Source organism: Choloepus didactylus, chromosome 1 (assembly GCF_015220235.1).
Source record: "Choloepus didactylus isolate mChoDid1 chromosome 1, mChoDid1.pri, whole genome shotgun sequence".
Classification (NCBI taxonomy): domain Eukaryota; kingdom Metazoa; phylum Chordata; class Mammalia; order Pilosa; family Megalonychidae; genus Choloepus; species Choloepus didactylus.
Genome location: NC_051307.1, coordinates 53,024,372 through 53,043,188, shown reverse-complemented (window position 1 = coordinate 53,043,188; position 18,817 = coordinate 53,024,372). Strand labels below are relative to the sequence as shown.

Here is an 18,817-nt window from a genome sequence, read left to right as displayed (position 1 = left end):
TAACCTGAGATTTGGATGAAAAAAATGTGAATTACATAACATCAGTCTTTCCTCACTACTGGAGAAAAAAGAAACAGAAGCACATTCTTAGTGTCATATAAATTTCATTATTTTGCTGTTTAAAACATATTTTTAAAAATTTTAAAAAGATGCAAAGACCACTTCTGCATTCCAATCTGTAAAAAATATTTTCATTATGTTTATTATAAAAATATAAATGTTTCCACTACAAATCATTTTACATTAGTAAGAGGCCATCTACGATTGCACATTAACTAAATGAGTAATGTGAAAATATGTAAATACCTAATGCCAAAGATATCACATTTATACATGGCATAACTGATACTCAGTACAGAATAAACAGGGTAAGTTAACAAAAATAAATAATAAATGTAAATTAAATTTAAGATACAAAACAGATAGTATGGTACATAATATTGTGAAGAAATTGTGGTTTCATGTTTATCCAAAGTCAATGTAGTTCCTGTACAAAGAGATGGCCACAAGCATTCTAGTACCTCTACTCCATAGGTAAGAATCATACACAGTTATGTTTACATATGTACAGGGTAAGAATTGTGTAAGGTAAATCTATAAGAGGTCAGGTAGAAAAATATTGATAAGTGAAGAGCAACATACTGTGTATACAACCTCTACATTCAAACTGAAATCACAGCCCAAATAAATGAATTAGATCCAACCAATCCTCACTTCCATGTGTTTATGAAATGCACAGATTTGTTCAACATGCTTAGGATAGTATCTAAGGAAGTAAACACTGTTCTGGGAGAAGATGAGATTGAAGCCAGATTTAGATCTCAATCTAACATTCCACAACACAAAATGTTTTATTTAAATAAATGTTTTTCTACCTGCTTCTAGCAGGCTTAAGTGAAATTTGTGATTAATTTCATAACCCCATATATATTTTTTTTAAAGTTCATGCTCTTATAAATCCAACACAGAATTCTAGTAGGTTGATTGACTGTAAGGAATATTGCCAGAATTTGAGAACCAATCTCATAGATGAAGGAACACAACCTAAGCCTTAGTCACGAAACTTCAAAGACATTAGCACTTGTGAATTTTGACCTGTGCCTGAAGGCGGTATTTCATTAGTGTTTCATTTTGCATAAGAACATAAAGGTTGCAGCAATGTTTTATCCATTTTCTTCTAATGAAATATGCATTTCCTATATCCATGACATGATCAATATATCAGCCTTAGAGAGTATAGATAGAGTTAAATTGTTGCTTCAGAATATATTAGTAGCTACCTCCCCACCAGGTACATCTTTTCAAATATTACTGAGCATGCTCATAATTTGCTTTACAGAATAGAAAGTCTAAATTCCTGCAATGAGAGATCTCTCCACTGCCTATGGAGTTTGAGACATTTGCTAGATTATGAATTTGAAATTGATATGTTCAATAAATGCAGAAAAGTTCAATGCATATAAGTTATGCCCCAAATTATAACAGGTGTATTGCAATGGAAGACTCTTAAAAATAATAAAACCTTGTATTGATGACCAAAATGTCTAATTAATTGACTCTAAATCCCAATGATGTATGCCAATAGCTTAGTTATCAAACAGCTCAGCAAATTTAGGCAAAAGTATTAAGTGACTTTTCAAAGCCATTCAGCAAGTGATTTTTTGACTCATGCATTAGCTTTTTGGCTATGCTTCTGGTTAACACAGCAATCTAAATAGGATTCTGATTCTTCCCAGTGTAGCTATTCTCTAGTCAGGTGCTCTAACATGGCTTCTTCACCATGAAGCGAGTTAATGGTCTCCTAAACACCAGAACAGGGCAGGTGTATCATCTCGTTGAGAATCCATTACATACAAGCCAGTATATTATACTAAATTAGGGACATGCTGTATATAATAAATGAAGAGACAAAAATGGATAGGGTAATTCAGACTCTGAGTTATGTGGTTAGTGTATGGACAGGGCAAGGCTTTCATTTTTCTTACATAATACATATAAGTGGATGGTGCAAAGTATCTGGAAACAATTCCATCATTCATTATGTCTAGTTAACCATGTTTCCTACTGCTGACAATTTAAGAGAGCATTTGGCACTTGGCTGTAACAAATCCTAGTTAAAACATCAAAGCATAAATATAAAACAATAAAAAATTCAAAAGAAAATAAATATGTATTTTTTCAAAATTAAGACTTTTTTACATAACACTTAAAGAGGCTAACAATTTAAAAATGTTTAGTACTTAAAACAACTACAAACTTCATTTCTATATACTTTTAACAGATAAAAGAGAGTAATACAATGATAAGGTAGTAAATATGGCCAGACAGTTTGAGGTATAAATTCCTCTATTTTGCTTGCTTTTAAAGAAACAAAATACCTGTTACAGATTTCTTCTGTGTATAAAAATATTGCAAGTTTTATATTGTGGCTATTAGTAAACAAAGCCACCGTGTCCATTTTGTTTTTTCACTTGTTTTGCTTTTATGACAGTCAGTTTATGGTCAATGGCTCTATGCTAGTTCCTCACCATTTTGCACTGAAGAATCTCAGTTCAATCCATCAACTAACATAAGATGAGCAATTATAAAACAAAATACAGCCACCCACCCATCCATTAAGTGATAGGGGAATATAAAGTTTTTCAATTCCATTTTAAGGCATTTGTACTCATATCTGAGTGTCTTATGGGCTTGGAATTTCCAACAGTATCTCCAGAATTATTATCTCTCTCCAAAGTGATGCTGCATCCTTCTCAGCCACCATTTCCTTCCAGAAGTAACAGGTTACACTGGAACTGGACCATTCTTTGATTGTGTTTCTAGTGCTTTAATGCTACTGATGATCTTCTTCTGTGGCCCAACCACAGTGACACCAACTTTTTTCATGTCACTGAAAAAGGGAGAAAATATCTGGTGAGAATCTTGATTTCCTGGAAAATATATAAGCAGGAGGTATTCAACTATCAAAAGTGCACAGTCAAATATCCCAATGCTTTGGACCTAATTTTCTCATTTTACCTCATCCATGTGTTATATCCTAACTATTCCACCTCTATCCTTAAGGAAGACTATAGATGGTCAGAAATTCCTTGTGGGACTTCATACGTTTCTTTTGAATATGTTTTGACTAACAGAATATATCAGAAGTGACAATATCAATTTCTGCACTCAAGTCTTAAGAAGCAGCCAGTTTTCACTTATTTCTAATAATACCATCTCTAGGACCCCAGAGCTGCCATATAAGAAGTCTGACTGCCCGGAGACCACAACATTGGTAAGTCATATGTAAGCATTTGGGTTAATAGTCCCAGCTGAGCTAAGATGTCTAGCCAACTTCACCAAGACCAAATACATGAATGAAATCATCTTCATCTTTCCAGTCCAACCCCACCCGTTGTCTGCTGAATGCTCCAGTCAACATCAATACTAGAACAGAAGATATCACCCACCAAAGCTCTGCCCAAATTCATAATCCATAACATTGTTTCATTTAGTAAAATTGTTGTTTTATTGTCTGGGTTTTGGGGAAGTTTGTTATGTAGCCGTAGATAAATGGAACAATCTGCTTAAAGTATAAAGTTGAGTGCTAGCCTTTGGAGGAGAAAAAAATGAGAAGTACAGATCACTATTTATCAATGATATTAAATTTCCAGTAGTTTGAATACAGAACTAATCATCAGCATAAATATGTTAAAGCCATAGGAATTTCATTTTGGAAAAAAAAATATTTAGATCAACATGTGCAAATAATTAACTATTTGTGTTTCAAGTTGTAAGGGCATATATTCACCTCATTCAGGTCTTTGCTCAAAGATCACCCTCTCCTGAGACCTTCCCTGACCCTCCTATTTATATTGTAAAACCTCCACTGTAGTCGTGCCTCTGCTTCCTATCCTCCTTTCTTATTTCCTTTTCCTCCAAAGGATTTATCACCATGAGGCTTACTGCCTTTCTTTCTGATTGATTTTCTTTATTCTCTGTTTTGTGTCACTAGAAGGTGAAGTCCAGGTGAACAGGGATTGTCTGTTTTATACTCTCCTTGTCAGCAGCAAACTGAGCAATGCCTATCATGTAGTAGGGGCTCAATACGTATTTACTAAAAGAATGAATCAGTAATGCACAAAATGTTTGTTAGGGAAGTTAAAGAGAAGAGTACCATTTGGCAGAGAGAGCATGGAAAATTGAGAAAGAAGAGAAAATACACACATAGACACACACAGATACACACACACACACACACACACATACACACACTAGTGGCTCCTTTATACTAACCATAAAAGGAGGATTGAAAAATTAGGAGTTTCAGTAACTTGGAAATAACGAATTGATTCCCTAACAAGTGAATAAGGGTGTGCAAATAGATAATAGGTAATCATCTGAGAAGCAATTAACATGTCATTTAATCATTGTTATGGATTGAATCATATCCCTCCCAAATACACATTCAAGTCCTAACCCACCCTCCACCACCACCCTATCATCCTCTTCTGTGAATGTGAGCCCATTTGTAAAAAGGATCTTTGAAGATGCTATTAGTTAAGGTGAGGCCAAACTGAATCAGGGTGTGCCTTAATTCAATACGATTGGAGTCCTTATAAAGCAGAGGAAATCTGGACACAGGGGAAGAGACTGAAGAAGACAGATATGATGGAGGTAGACACTGAGTTATGGATTCTCAGCAAGCCATAACCAGAATATTACAGAATTCAGAGAAAGCAGAATCTGCAGACACCTCAGTTTTGGACTTCTGGCTTGAGAACCTGTGGGACAATAAAGTCCTTTTGATTAAGCCAACCAATTTGTACAAAATTAGGACAAACATCAATTACATAAAATCAATCAAGACTGTGAAGCAGGACTATTATTACCTGGGCTAGGAATGAAGTTCCTGAGGACCTGCAGTTTCCTTTCCAGCTGCCATTCCCAGGACTGATAAATTCTCTATGGATACTTGTATCTTGCCTGAGGTCCTCTCTTATCTCACTCTTCAGCTACCTTCACTTCAGGAAGCGGAATGGGAAAGTACAGTGACATCAGGCTTGCCACAGGTACTATGGACAATGAAAGCCTTTACTTATAGTAGCCTTTCTCTGCTTTTGGGAATGTGTGTTCTATGGAAATTTGAATCTTTAAGTTCTATGGATCTAACTTTAAATGAAGAATAAGCATTTCCTTACACAATCTATCTCATATTCGTTGCACAAACTCTTGAGTCTCCAGTTTCTGCAGTCACTCTTGCCTTTTCCTTCTTCTCTTCTTTGCTCCAGGTAGAGCACATGTAAATAAAATCCCTAAATTTTATAACATTTAACATGTAAATGTTGTCATATTAGATTTATGCAAATTAATAACATATTAAATATTTTTAATAAATTCTTTTTTTTTTAGAGAAGTGTGGGTTTAGGGAACAATCCTGCATAAAATACCACCCAATTATTAACACCTTTCCTTGGTGTGGTATATTTGCTACAATTGATGAAAGCATATTTTTATAATTGTACTATTAACTATAGTCCATGGTTTAACTTAGGGTTCATTGCTTGTGTAGTGAAGCTCCATGGATTATTTTTTAGGATTTATTCTATTACCATATAAACAACCTAAAATTTCCCCTTTCAACCAAATTCAGACATATTTTTCAGTACTGTTAATTACATTTATAATGTTGTCCTACCCTCACCACCATCCATAACCAAAACTTTTCCATCATCAAAAATAGAAACTCTGTACATTTTAAGCCATAAATCTCTTTTCCTTATGCCCAGCCCAACCTCTGGGAACTTATTTTCCAGATTCGGGCAGCTATTATTTAGAATCTGTCAGTATTTGCTTCATATGTTTTGGGGTTCTGCTGTTTGGTTCATATATATTTTTAACTGTTACATCTTCTTTTCACATTGGTCCCTTTTTCATCATATATTGACCATCATTGTTCCTTGTAGCTGTTTTTTGAATTAAGAGGTAATTTATCTGATATTAATATAGCTACTGCAGCTCTTTTGATAATACTTGCAAGTTATATTTTTTTCCATCTTCCACTTTCAACCTAGATATGTTTTTTTTTTTTTTTTTTTAATTTAAGGTGTGTCTCTTGTAAATGTTATAGTTGGGTCATGCCATTTTATCCATTCTACCAATATCTGCTTTTTGATTGGAGAGTTTAATCCATTTTCATTTAAAGTCACTACTGATAATGCAGGGGTTTCTTCTGCCATTTTGCTGTTTAGTCTTTGTAAGTCTAATAAATCTTTTTGGCCCTCAATTCTTCCATTAAATGCCTATTTTACATTTATTTGATTTTTTTTTATTGTACCATATTGAGTCCCTTCTCATTTCTATCTGTATATATACATATTTTTTTCCTTATGGTTACAATGGGATTAAATTTAATATCCCAAATGTGTAACAATTATATTTGATTTGAGACCAGCTTAACTTCAAATAGCATTTACATAACAGTTCCTATACCCTCCTCTCCCCCACCATTTTTTGTAGTTGTTACCACTTTTGTCTTTATATACTGTATGTCTAAAAGCATATATTTATCATTACTTTTTAGGCATTTAAATTTTGGCACCTGTAGAATTAAGAAGTGGTGTTATATACCAAAAAAGCACCATACAATAGGACTGGCGTTTATAATGACCTAAATGGTTACTTTTACCAGTGGTCTTTACTGCTTTATGCCACTTTGAACCACTCTCTAGTGTCCTTTCCTTTAAGTCTGAAGAATTGCCTTCAGCATTGCCTATAGGACACATCTAGTGATAAGGAACTCCCTCAGCTGTTGTTTATCTGAGAATGTCTTAATCTCGCCCTCATTTTTTGAAAGAAAGTCTCAACAGATATAAAATTCTTGGTTGGCAATTGTTTCCTTTCAGTACTTAAGTATTTCAACCCACTGCCTTCTTGCTTCCATGGTTTCTAATGAGAAATCAGCACTTAATCTAATTGGGACTCCCTTGTATATAACATGTTGCTTCTCACTTCCAGCTTTCAGGTCTCTTTGTTCTTTGCATCTGAAATTTTGGTCAATGTGTGATGGGGTATATTTTACTTCAAGCTTACCCTATTTGGTATTCTCTGGGCTTCTTGGATATGTATACGCATGTCTTTTGCTAAGTTTGGGCAGTTTTCTGTCATTATTACTTTGAATATTCCTTCTGTACCTTTCTTTCTTCTCCTTCTGGGATCCCCATAATGCATATATTGGTAGGCTTGATGATGTCCCACAAATCCTGTAAGCTATTTACTTTTTATAATTATTTTTTATTTCTGCTCCTCAGCCTGATTGATTTCAGTTGTCTTGGCTTTGAGTTCACTGATTCTTCTGCCAGCTCCAATCTTCTACTGAAACTTTCCTGGGAATTTTCATTCAGTTATTGTGGTCTCCAACTCCAGTAGTTTGGTTTGGTTCCCTTTTAAAATTTCTCCCTTTATTGAGATTCTCATATTGTACATTCATTGTTTTTCTAATATCCTTTGTTCTTTCTCTGTATTTTCTTCATCTTCTTGCAATATTTTTGTCAAGTCTTTGCCTGGTATGTCCACAATCAGGGTTTCTTCCTTGATGTTTTCTGGATTTTTATTCTCTTCCTTTTGATGGGTCAACATTTCCCATTTCTTTATTTGTCCTGCAATGTTTTGTTGCCTGCAGTACATTTTAATATTTTAAAATGTTAACTCAGGGATTTGTTTCCTGCTGCTTCTGTTTCTTGAATTTGTAACCAGCTGTTGACTTGATTGAGATTTTCTTGAGAATGAGACGTCCTCTCAGAAAGGTCTACCCAAGATGAATGCCAAGTGCAGGGCCATCCCTGTCTTTTCTGGGCCTGTGCCTTTTCTTGGGCTTGTGCTTGCTAGAGGCCTTGAGAGTTCCCCTGTGTATGGGAGTTTGAAGGCCTCCTGTACTTCCCAGGAGATAGACCTTCTCCCTCTTCTGGTGTTTCAATTCCCAGACTTAAAGCACATATGCCTTTGCCCCAAGCTGTATTCCTCAATGTTTCTCACACTGCTTTTGTTGTTGCCAGCTGCTTTTGCCCAGAGGGCATTTTGTTGGGAAGAAGCTCACACAGCAGAGAAGTTCCCAAAGTCAGTCTTTCCCAGCCTAAACAAGACCAGAGACCCACAAAGGGAGTGCTGGCTGGCTCCAAACTGCCACGGAGAGGGAGAAAGGGATGGGCTGGGAAGGTGCCAGGGGCTCTTCCATGGCTCCCCACAGCTGCATTTTTTTGACCTTCCTAGCAAATGTGGCCCTTCAACTGTCCTCTGCAGCTCTGAGAAAGTGGACTGCCTTTAAGTATCCTCCTTGACATTTGTCTGGGGCAGGTTGGAACAATGGTCAACCTCTGAGCCAGGCTTCCAGCTATTTGAAGTAGCTAATCAAAAGCCATGGTCAGTGACTGGCCTGTGCCCACACTGGATTTTGGGGAAGTGGATTTTTATGTCATTGTCTGGTTCTAGCAAACTATGCCAGGGCTGTACCCCACTGCTGCTTGCCGTGAGACTGGGGTCTAGTGAGGTCTAGGAGACAGTAACCACCACACAGAGAGAACAATTTATAGGTAAATTACCATAATTTACCAACCTCTTCCTCCCATTCGTCCCTGTATGCTGCATAGTGTCCTACTGGACTCGGGAGTTTCAAAATAGTTGATTCAAACAATTCCTGCCAGTCTGAGTTGTTCTCACGGAGGAACTGATATCTGGAGCTTCCTACTCCACCGTCTTTCCACTAAATTCTCATTTCTGTTATATAAACTAGGGATATGATGAATGCAACACTGCAGAGAAACTAGAAAAAGCATATCCTTTCAAGGAGTTTCTGGTCAATAGATGTGAATCCTACATTGTCCCTGAATTGAAGGGAAAGGACTGAAGGAAATGTGTTGGGGGTGTGAATACAGAGATATCAGTATCATCTGGTTCAGTGCAAAGGACTGAAAGAGCCAAGGTTTTTGGAGAAGTCAGCTTGCATGTTGAATGTCTATTCACAGGTTATTTAAATAATAATAATTAATTGAAAATAGTCTAGGCAGCCTCAACGATTCCAACACTACTTTGTTGAGCCGAGTGCATTGCTAACTTGGAGGCATAACAAATGCCGTCCTTTCACATTTTTCAGCAAACAGCTATTTTACTGCATTCAGTTTATAATGGCTGACTATATTTAAATTTGAGCTACCAGTTAACCTTATTAAGAATGTTCTGCCTCATCCATCCTAATAAAGCTTTTCATTATCTGAAAGCTCTGATTGTTGATATTTTATTAAAAATAAACATTTGTATAAATTTGCTTTTGTAAATCTGGTAATAGTGCACAAGTATTCAAGTTTATATTTGTTCTTTGCTATGCTTTTGTGCTTTAAAGCAGGTGCTTTGTGTATCACAGCTCTGTTTATATTTTTAGAATAAGATTGTATAAAAACATTTAAATGCATGAACATATGTTGAATTCTGTCTGATAAAAATAACTACCACAGAAACTCAAAATGTATAACCTATTGGGTTAGAAGTCTATTCGATAAACATTACATTGCACTTCAAAAAGGAATATAACATATGTTAACTAGGCTAGGGTTAGTTTATTTTCTAAAAACAAGTCTAATCTCTAATAGTAAAATACCCCTCCTGTAGTTCCTTTTGTAGCTTTATGTGTTTGTGATTGAAAAACTATACTATCACCTGTAAACTTATTTATCTATTTGTTGGGCACTTTGTATTTCTATTAATGACACTGTACACAGTGATTGTGCTTAAATGACTGACAGTGTGGCAATGAAATTCTAAAACAATGTGTAAATATTAAATACTAGCTGAAAGGGATAAGATTTAAAGGAACTTGAGTGGACAAAATGGTTCATTTAATGTAACAAAGATCAAAGACAGAAAGACTCTGACACGAAGATGGACACAGTTTCCAAACAAACCATATAATCTACAATATTCTGGACCAATCTGGTGTACCTAAAGGCCCTTCTTCTTCAGGGAAGTGCTCCAGCCAATCTTCAGGGAAAGTATGGCTGCTAGTTCTTCATTTTCTAGTTCTCAAATACATTCCCTTATGAATGAGGACCAATTTTACATTCTCAAATTCAAAGGATTCACATGGTCCCTTATACATACCCTTTCGTTAGCTCCAGGGTTTTTCATACCAAAGGATTCCTGCTACCAAAATGTTCCTAAGAAATACAGCATATTACACTTGACTATTATTGGCTTTTAGAATATGAATTCATAAATTAATACTAATCTTCTGATGCATATTCTGTGTTTCCACCGTGACTATAAGCCCTTTGAAGAAAACAAAAATTAGTCTTAAAACTATTTATAACTTCATTTTCTAACATGATGTCTGTCACAGAGTAGACACTCAATAATAGATGATAATATAAAAGTTTTATTTAGTACCTGTGTAACATGTGTCCCTTTATGTCAGATTATCCACTCAGTTCCCAATTTTCCATATCCATAGAGGATAATCTTCGGTAAAAATAATGGAAAATCAAAAAGGCAGAAATATAATAATAATCTTACTATACTTGCTTATGTTTTAAATTAAGGTCTTGGGTCTGTGGGTGTGGGTAAGTGTGTATAACTGTTGGTCGACCTTAAGGAAGCCCTGGAGTCAACGAACTTACCTATTGTGAGGACCTAACCTGAAGGAGGGAGAAACATCCAGGCATGTTAATCCAGAAGTGTGGTTCACAGAGAGAGCCAGGGCCCAGCCTGGAGGCTAAAGAAAACACTAAGTACTTCAGGTGAATAACTAAAATATGTAGAACATTAATCCAATACATGTGTGTGCCCTAGAAAATTCAGAATCACTCATTCTTCCAAACAAAAAGTTTTTCTTACTCTGTGGAAATCTTGGCTATGGTGTCACAAGAACTGTACTCAACGCCTGTGAAGATGTCCTTGCACTGTGCTGTCCGGACACCGTTAAGCCAGTCCCCTGCTGTGCCAAAGGTAGTGATGTCAACATTGCTTTGGTCCAGAAGAAGGTTTGAAGGCCTGTGAGAAAAGAAAACACCAAAGGGAGAGAGATCAGGAGTCATGGAGTGGCTGTATGTCTAAATTTGACACCGACTTCAGTAGGAACTTCCAGACTTCATGAAGAGTTCCTGTTTATTCGTGGAGTTTATCTGCCACAAAGTCTTCATAGGTTCAAGGCGGCAGCTTGGGAGAGTACTGTGCAATCATCTTATCTAAGCACTCCACTTCTTCACTCATGATTGTTTTTTAAATCATTGAAACTTTGCCAGGGAAAGACATAATTATATCCATACATGCTAATTATAATTTAATTTGTTTAACCATTACCAAAGATGTAACCTAGCATACAGTTTTAGTAGACAAAACACAATGAATACTTTCCTGTCTGCTTTGGTGTAAGGTTCAGCTTCCAATATTAAATCCAGCCTACTAGGTATTTAGTTGTAGATATGGTACAGTTTCCTGTCTGAATGATGGTTTGAACAATCTCGGCTGTATTTACAGCAGGACATAGAGTCAGCATAGGTTTAAAGAATGTAAAATGTCATTAAGAATACAAACTGTAAAAGGAATAGAAGTGTGTAGATGAGTGACAATAGATGAAATGCTTGCATACTTGACAAAACCAAATGGAGTTTATGCTGTATATATTATACTATTCATACTTTTCAACTCAATCAGCCTTAAAAAGCAGGAGTTCTAGGATTGTTTTATAAACTTCTGTCCTAACCAAAGATCTCAAACCACTTACAGGATCTGATGAGCTAGAGGAACAGAAGAGACGTAAAAGAAGAGGAGGAGACCATCTTTGCGTCTCTGAGGAGCCAAAACAAGCCCTTTGTTGATGACCTACCTTTGGGGTCTTTTTTTTAGCTCTCAGTGACCTCTTTAATTGCCCTTTTACTTATAAGACTGGGACCTGTCATCGGGTGAACACTGATTTTTCTCTTTATCTCTTTTCTCTTAAGGAAGAGAGTTTTACCACAAAGTACCCATGAAGACCTGTCTTTTCAGGTGAATAATAACTAATAATAATAACAATAACAGCAATAATGTTATTGAACATTTATGAGTTCTTATAATGTGTCAGGCACTGGGCTAAGCATCTTACTAAATAGGAAAGACCTTAGTCCGCATAACATTACTTAGGAAAGGAGCGATCTACCTTAAAGAAGATGAGGAAGCTGAAACTAAAAGAGCTTAAATTACAAATCATGGTTTCCTCAGGCAAAAGAGACAGAGCTGTGATCCAGGCTCAAGTTATTTTGGGCCACTCAACTACTATGTTATGTCATTTAGGTGAAACAGTTCACATTGCATTTCTCCTGTTTTCTCTTAGGCTGTTTATGATTCTTGATGTGGCTTCTTTGATTTTTATCTGTTAAAAATATTCATTATTCTGACATAAGGTAATACACCTAGCTGAACGTTTTTGCTTTTGAAAGTTAAAAAAGAAAATAGCAGTAAATTCCAGTTTATACAAAATGGTGAGTATGCAATGATCTTGTTAATTACCTTTTTGGATAACCAGTAATTAGTCATGTAATATTATGTACACAAAAGTGCAAACACTCTGTAAAGCAGGTATTATCCTGGGCCTCATTTGAACAGTCCATTAACTTCTCCAAGCTCACAATGACTCTACAGACCATGCTCCTAAATGGATATGCTATTCCGCTTTCCACAGTGTCTATCTTCATTATTGCAGTAAAATATTCTATTAAAAATGTGTAATCAGAATGTTTCATGTTTTGTGATACTGCAGTTGTTGGAACTTTTCAGAATTTTTTTTAAATCCCCAATATTAGGTTTTTTAAAACTAGAACTTCATATTGTCCTTATATACTTAAAATAAATGATTTTCCTAAATAAATACCATCATTTGAAGTGCAAAAATTCAACCTTTATAATTTATTGTATGAAGATATCAAAACAAATAAAGAATATAGTCAAATGCATTTATTCTCATTTTGGAAATGGATTTGACTCTATTAAGTACTAATATCAAAAATGCCTTTGGATAGCATGAAATAGTGAAATTAACTGCTCAGGCTAAATGAAACTGTATAGTGAATATGAATAGCACTGACTGATTATTATCTAGGATATTGTCTAAATGATGAAGTCTCTCTGTGAAGCAAATCCATAAATATGCCAATTGTACACTCACCTAAAAATTTTTTCATTTGGGAAGTTGCCACTACTATTGGTGTAGTCTCTCCAACTCACTCTCTGCTATATTAGAACCATTCTTGAGTGTGAGTTTTAAGGTTTGTTAAGTTTGTCAATTTTGTACTGTGACCCAGTCTTGCATATTGTTCCGGGGGGGGCACATGAAAGGAATGTAAATTGACTATCCATCTGGCTTTTGGCGGTGATTGATTAAACTTATTTGATGAAAACGATCAAATTTTAATGAAATTGTAATGTTGAGTATAAGGAAAAAATGGCATCCTGACATTTTGGTTTGTTTCTATTTTCATCCTCTGCAGAAGATGGAACAACAATTATTCCTTCCTTATCATGATCATTTGTGAAGTGGAGCATGGTGAAAGTGGAGGACTTTTTCATCTTTCTTTCCATTAAACTAAACTCAACTATATCAGTCCTCTATACTTCCTATATTTGAATTATAAATTAAAATTCTGGAGTTTTATGATCTATATTTACACTATGATTTAGTTTTAAGTCAATCTTAGAGGTTATTTTTTTAAGGGAAAAAAAATCACCCTAAGCATTTTTTTATCAAGTATCAATTTTCTTTCCTTTATATTAACTATAAAACTATAAAATATCAATATAGCATTTTATAAATTAGTCTTGCAACAAAAGTAGGCATAATTCTTTAAGTTACTTTTCTAGAAAAGAAAAAAAAAGTGGTTAATTTCCATAATAGAAAATTTGTTATTTTTGTTACTTTCATAAGAATATGAGGAATTACAGATACAGATGTACAAGTCAGGTTCCAAAACTTATATGATATTCCTGAGTTGTTTTAGACTGGTTACCATGAGTGAAATAGTCTTTGTCACTAGTGAGCATTAGATAAAACATTGGATCAGATGAATGAATCATTGAACCAGTAAGCAAAATCAATAAGAATAGTTTCAAATCAGGTGTGAGAAAATTGTATAAGAAAAATGAAGTGAGATCTAGATATGGGACATTAGATAACTAGCTAGAGAGGCATGTGTGTGCATGCACACCTTCACAAACACACACACACCATAGTGTCTATGTCTACAGTAGCTGCAGCATAGCACTTAATGTCGACTCTGTCCCATGAATAGTAATACTTTTTATTTATGGATTTGTGGGTATGAAGAATCAAACCCCAGGACATGTATTCAGAATATTTATGAAGTGTGCCTAATAGTAAAATGCAGATTTTTTTCCTCTCAATTCAAAAAGGTTTGTATTTTTAAGCTCAACATTAAAGCCAGACTCAACCTGAGTTTAGAGAAAATTAGTATAAACAAACTGAAATAGAACAGGACGTGTAGATTAGGGATTAGAGTGACCTCCAACTGAGTTTTTATGTTTATTGCTTGGATCAAAGTAAACCAAGACAAAAAAAAAATGACCCAATTTTAATGTCAGTGACCTCAGAATAACCAGCCCTGCAAAGTTTCATTTTTCCACTTCCAGGATTTCTCTGAGGATTTCAAATAAAAATTGGTTCCTTTCCTCCTCCGAGAGGACATCTGGAGAGTTTATCAATGGATAGGAATTTGTCTCTCACTGTGAAGAGCCTGTGATGTCTCTTCATGTGCACCAAGGGAATCTGGGCTTTTTGAGCAGCTGCAGGCATCGGTGTTTTTTTCGACCCAGCCCCAGACATCGGTCTAAAGGGAAAATTTATAGGCTGGGTGATGTGCACCGTGAGCTCACACTTTTACTAGACAAATTAGATAGGTTTCAATCCGTGCAGCTGGAAACGGTGTCCTGCAGAGTTCCACCTGATCTTTTACAGCTTTTCATAAATCAGTACCTACTGGCTGCAGACCACAGTCATTAAAAAGAAATCATGGAAATTACATGTTTGCTCAGGGAAGCAAAAAATAACTTTCCTCCCGTTCTCTCTCCTTCCTTGTGTTTAGGTTGTGAATTATTCTTTTACGGGTGTTCATACTGTTGCATTAAAGAGGTACACATCTACGCATTTTCTTCCCATCAACCCCTAATTGGAATTCATACCAATTAGCACCAGGTACTGAGGAACAAATAGCAACAGACCTCTGCCACTTCCAAGGATAATTTCTGATAATGACCTTATTTCAATATTGTAAGGGAATTCCAAATCACTAGGATTGAATGCTAGGTTATCCTTTTATGGTCACTTTTTGCCTTATTAAGAGCTTTATTTTTTTATATATGAACAGTGTTTAATAAACATTTCTTGAATGAATAAGTAGATGCCTACTGAGACTAAAAGTAAAAATCAATTACATTGGAGATGCATGCTACACTACTAAAAATGTCCCAATTTTATCTGTTGCTGTGAAGTTTCAGGAAATATATTAAAGCTAATGTATTTAAATAAGAAAAATAACATTTGCTTTAATAAAATTCTTTAAAAAGAGTAATTTCTTAAAGACAAAATATTAATTTTATCTACCTCTTTTATTACCTGAGAATAGTAATATAATTTTCAGTACCTTGCAAAAGTTATTTCTATTTTTTTTTATTTCAAATCGTATCTTCCCACTATATTTCAGGGGGAAATCTAATATTAGTCAAATTTTTAATGTGGATTAATGATGACCTTGAACTTTTTATTTCTAACATTAAAAATCCACATAGGATTAAATGACTTTAATTTGTCATCAGTAACTAAAAATAATTTTGAATATATATAGTTCCCAACAGGAGACTAGAATATAAATGACACATTAACAAGAAGTAAAGTCATTGTGTTTATTTTAATTATCTCTAGGCCTTAAGTATCAGAATCTTTGCAGCTATAGCTATTACATCTGGTTTAATCCCTCTCAGTGATGAAAAATAACTACTTTGATTTTTAAGATTAAAAAAAAATCACCTGGGTATTTGGCATATTTGATTCCCTCTAAAAGGTTCTGTATCATATTTGTTCAGTGAGGAAAGTCACCCTGTCAGTTTCAGGATGTGAGGTCAAAGTCACTTTAGAAGTAAAAGCTGATTGTTTTTTAGTAGGTAGATTTATCTTGAATAATATAATGGTATTTCTCAAAACAGCAGTTATTCTCAAAAAGAATTATATTATGTACACTTGATATGAGAAGATTTTTAATTCCAGCTTAGTGGCATTAACAGGGAAAATTATGAATATTGCTTAGTTTTGCCCCTATTTAACCTTCAAGTTAATAAAAATAGATATCTTCAAACTTAGCAACTGATGCAATGGAGCAATATTTAAAATCATTTCAATTACATTAAGTATATTTGGCACTTCAGAATCTCATTCTATATGTAGTGAATGTTTTGTTTAGGTCTTTGTGCCAAGAATTTGGATGTCTTCAATTTAGAACCTCATTTTTAATATATTAAAGGTATTGTTTAATTCTTTATGTCAAGAATTTGGATGCCATCTACTTACAATAGTATCAATGAATCTTATGGCTTAGATTTTGAAAATACTAATTTAGAGAAAAAGTCATTACTCTAGTTCATTTTATATAAATACACAAAAATTTGGGTATCTTAATGCCTGAATAGAAATGAATTCATATATTTCTCTATTATTAGTCTTTTGATTTTTAATTTATCTCCATTTACAAATGTAACTGAATAAATTCATTAATTTATATATTTTTATTATAAAACTCATCTCTGAAAAGTTTCTTTTAAAAATGAATTTTGCTTATTTCTCTTATATGTAAAACAAAAGCATGTGGTATGAAATAAGAGAAAATTCATCATTGTAACACCATTTTGTATTTATTTGTAGAGCAGAATTTGCTAACAAAACCTAGATAAGAATGCTTTCTCTAATTCTAAAAGAAGTGGAGGGGCTTTGCTTTTAACTTTCTATCCATGTGCATTATGACTATATTTTTCTTTTTCTCCTGAACTCCCCATGTGTACTATTTTCACATGGCCTTTTTCATTTCATCATCCACTTATAACCAAAACTATTAAAACTTCATCTTTCATTTACTGCTCTAAAGAATCAAAATAGTTCTCTAAAAAAGAAACCAATGCCTTTTTCATTGCTTAATTGGAAGGCTTTTTTCCCAGTTCTCTCTTTTTTTTCACCTTTTTGCAGCTTTTGATAACACAATCCATTCTATCCACCTTTTGAAAATTCCTTTAACTGTGGTTATCTGTAATGTTCTAAATCTTATCCTACCTCTCTGGTTGTTTCTTTTTTCCACCTATGGTTACACAATGTTCTGCTCTATAACTGATACAGTTCTCCAAGCTCTGAATGGAGAGCCTCCTTTCTCTCTAGATGTGACTGTGTGCAGTGGGTTAACATTTTGAAACATTATGTATGTTTTATATTTTTTCCTCCTAGGATGGCCATCCACTGGCAATAATCCTCTGGCACTGATTGGCTCCACAGCCCCTTACAAGGAGCCTGAAATCTCCATGCTCTTTTATATACAATAGAGGTATTCACTCTTTTCCACTAGCTTCTTGGCTCTTCAAGACTTTTGAGTTGGTAGCCTCTGGACTAAATGAATGAGACATGAAGAGGCTTTAAAAGGAAAGAGCCTTGGAATCCTCAGGACAGCCCAGAACAAACAAAGAGAACCTGATAATTATAGACTTGCAGATAGCAATGAAGGATGTCTCAGTGACAATTTAAATGAACCAACATCTTCCACTAGTCATAGATTAAAGTCTCCTGAAAATTCATGAGATATGAAGGCTTTGATTATAAACTTAGATAATAAAAATAAAGAAAATAAAGAATAAAGAAAATACAGAAAAATAAAGAAAGTTATATTTATTGCAAAAAAAAAACGGTGTTACTAGACTGGGATTTGTAACAATTAGACATATTTCTATGACTTCTCTTATTATCTTTATAGAGACAGTTCTTGAAATCATATGCCTACTTGTAATTTCTCCTTAGAAGTTTGAGATGTGAACTTCCACCTGTTGCTGGACTCAGGCTCCTTGTGCCAGGATCTGCCTCGCAGATCTGCTCCTTCTTCCATTCCTACCACTGCCAGTGAGAACATTGTTCAAAACCTGGAAGTACCCTCCAACTCCTTCTGTCACTCTTCATATTTCATTAGTCACCATGTCCTATAATACCCTTGTCAGTAATTTTTTTAAATTCACACCCTTTCTTTTTATTCTCACTGATCTACCCTAGCTTAAGTCCTTTCTTAGACTACTGAAAGCACTTCCTAGCTTCTTATCAGGAATCTGCTCACCTCCAGTTCTTCTTAGGTATAGCTTCCAGAGAAATATTCCAGAAGCACAGCACAACAAATCACATAAATATTTTCAAGGGCTCTCCTTTCTTCATGGGAATAAAGTCCAAATTTCTAGGGATGACATTTAATGCCTTCCATTATAGGACAGAATCATCTATCAGGCTCTTGACTCCATAATTCCCTTTTTTATCCCATATTCCAGAACTGGATTATACAATGTAACCTGGAAGTCCTGTAAGTTTCCATGTCATTGCCTTTTTGCATAGTGTTCTCCCAGCCTGGTATGGTCTTATTCTGTCATCTGCCTGTAGAAATTCACCCACCATACAAATGATAGGGAATCTCAAATGTAGAAGAAAACTCACCTCCTTTGTTTCCTGGACACCTAATCTTTTTGCTCCAGTAATTATGTATTCTGAGGAGTGGTATAGCATTTCTGAACTTGT

At 34.8% G+C, this 18,817-nt stretch overlaps 1 protein-coding gene across 2 annotated transcripts in view; it reads right to left on the bottom strand.

Moving 5' to 3' along the window:
* Nucleotides 1-229: 229 nt before the first annotated feature.
* The window catches only part of EPHA3 (EPH receptor A3), a 366,605-nt gene continuing 348,017 nt past the window's right edge, over nucleotides 230-18,817 (bottom strand). For both annotated transcript variants that reach the window (XM_037833928.1, XM_037833936.1), the window contains 2 exons: nucleotides 10,861-11,016; nucleotides 230-2,890 (listed from right to left, as the gene is read on the bottom strand). In XM_037833928.1, the coding sequence (XP_037689856.1) occupies nucleotides 2,785-2,890; nucleotides 10,861-11,016 (262 nt within the window). In that variant the 3' untranslated portion in view covers nucleotides 230-2,784. The remainder of the gene's footprint in view (nucleotides 2,891-10,860; nucleotides 11,017-18,817) is intronic.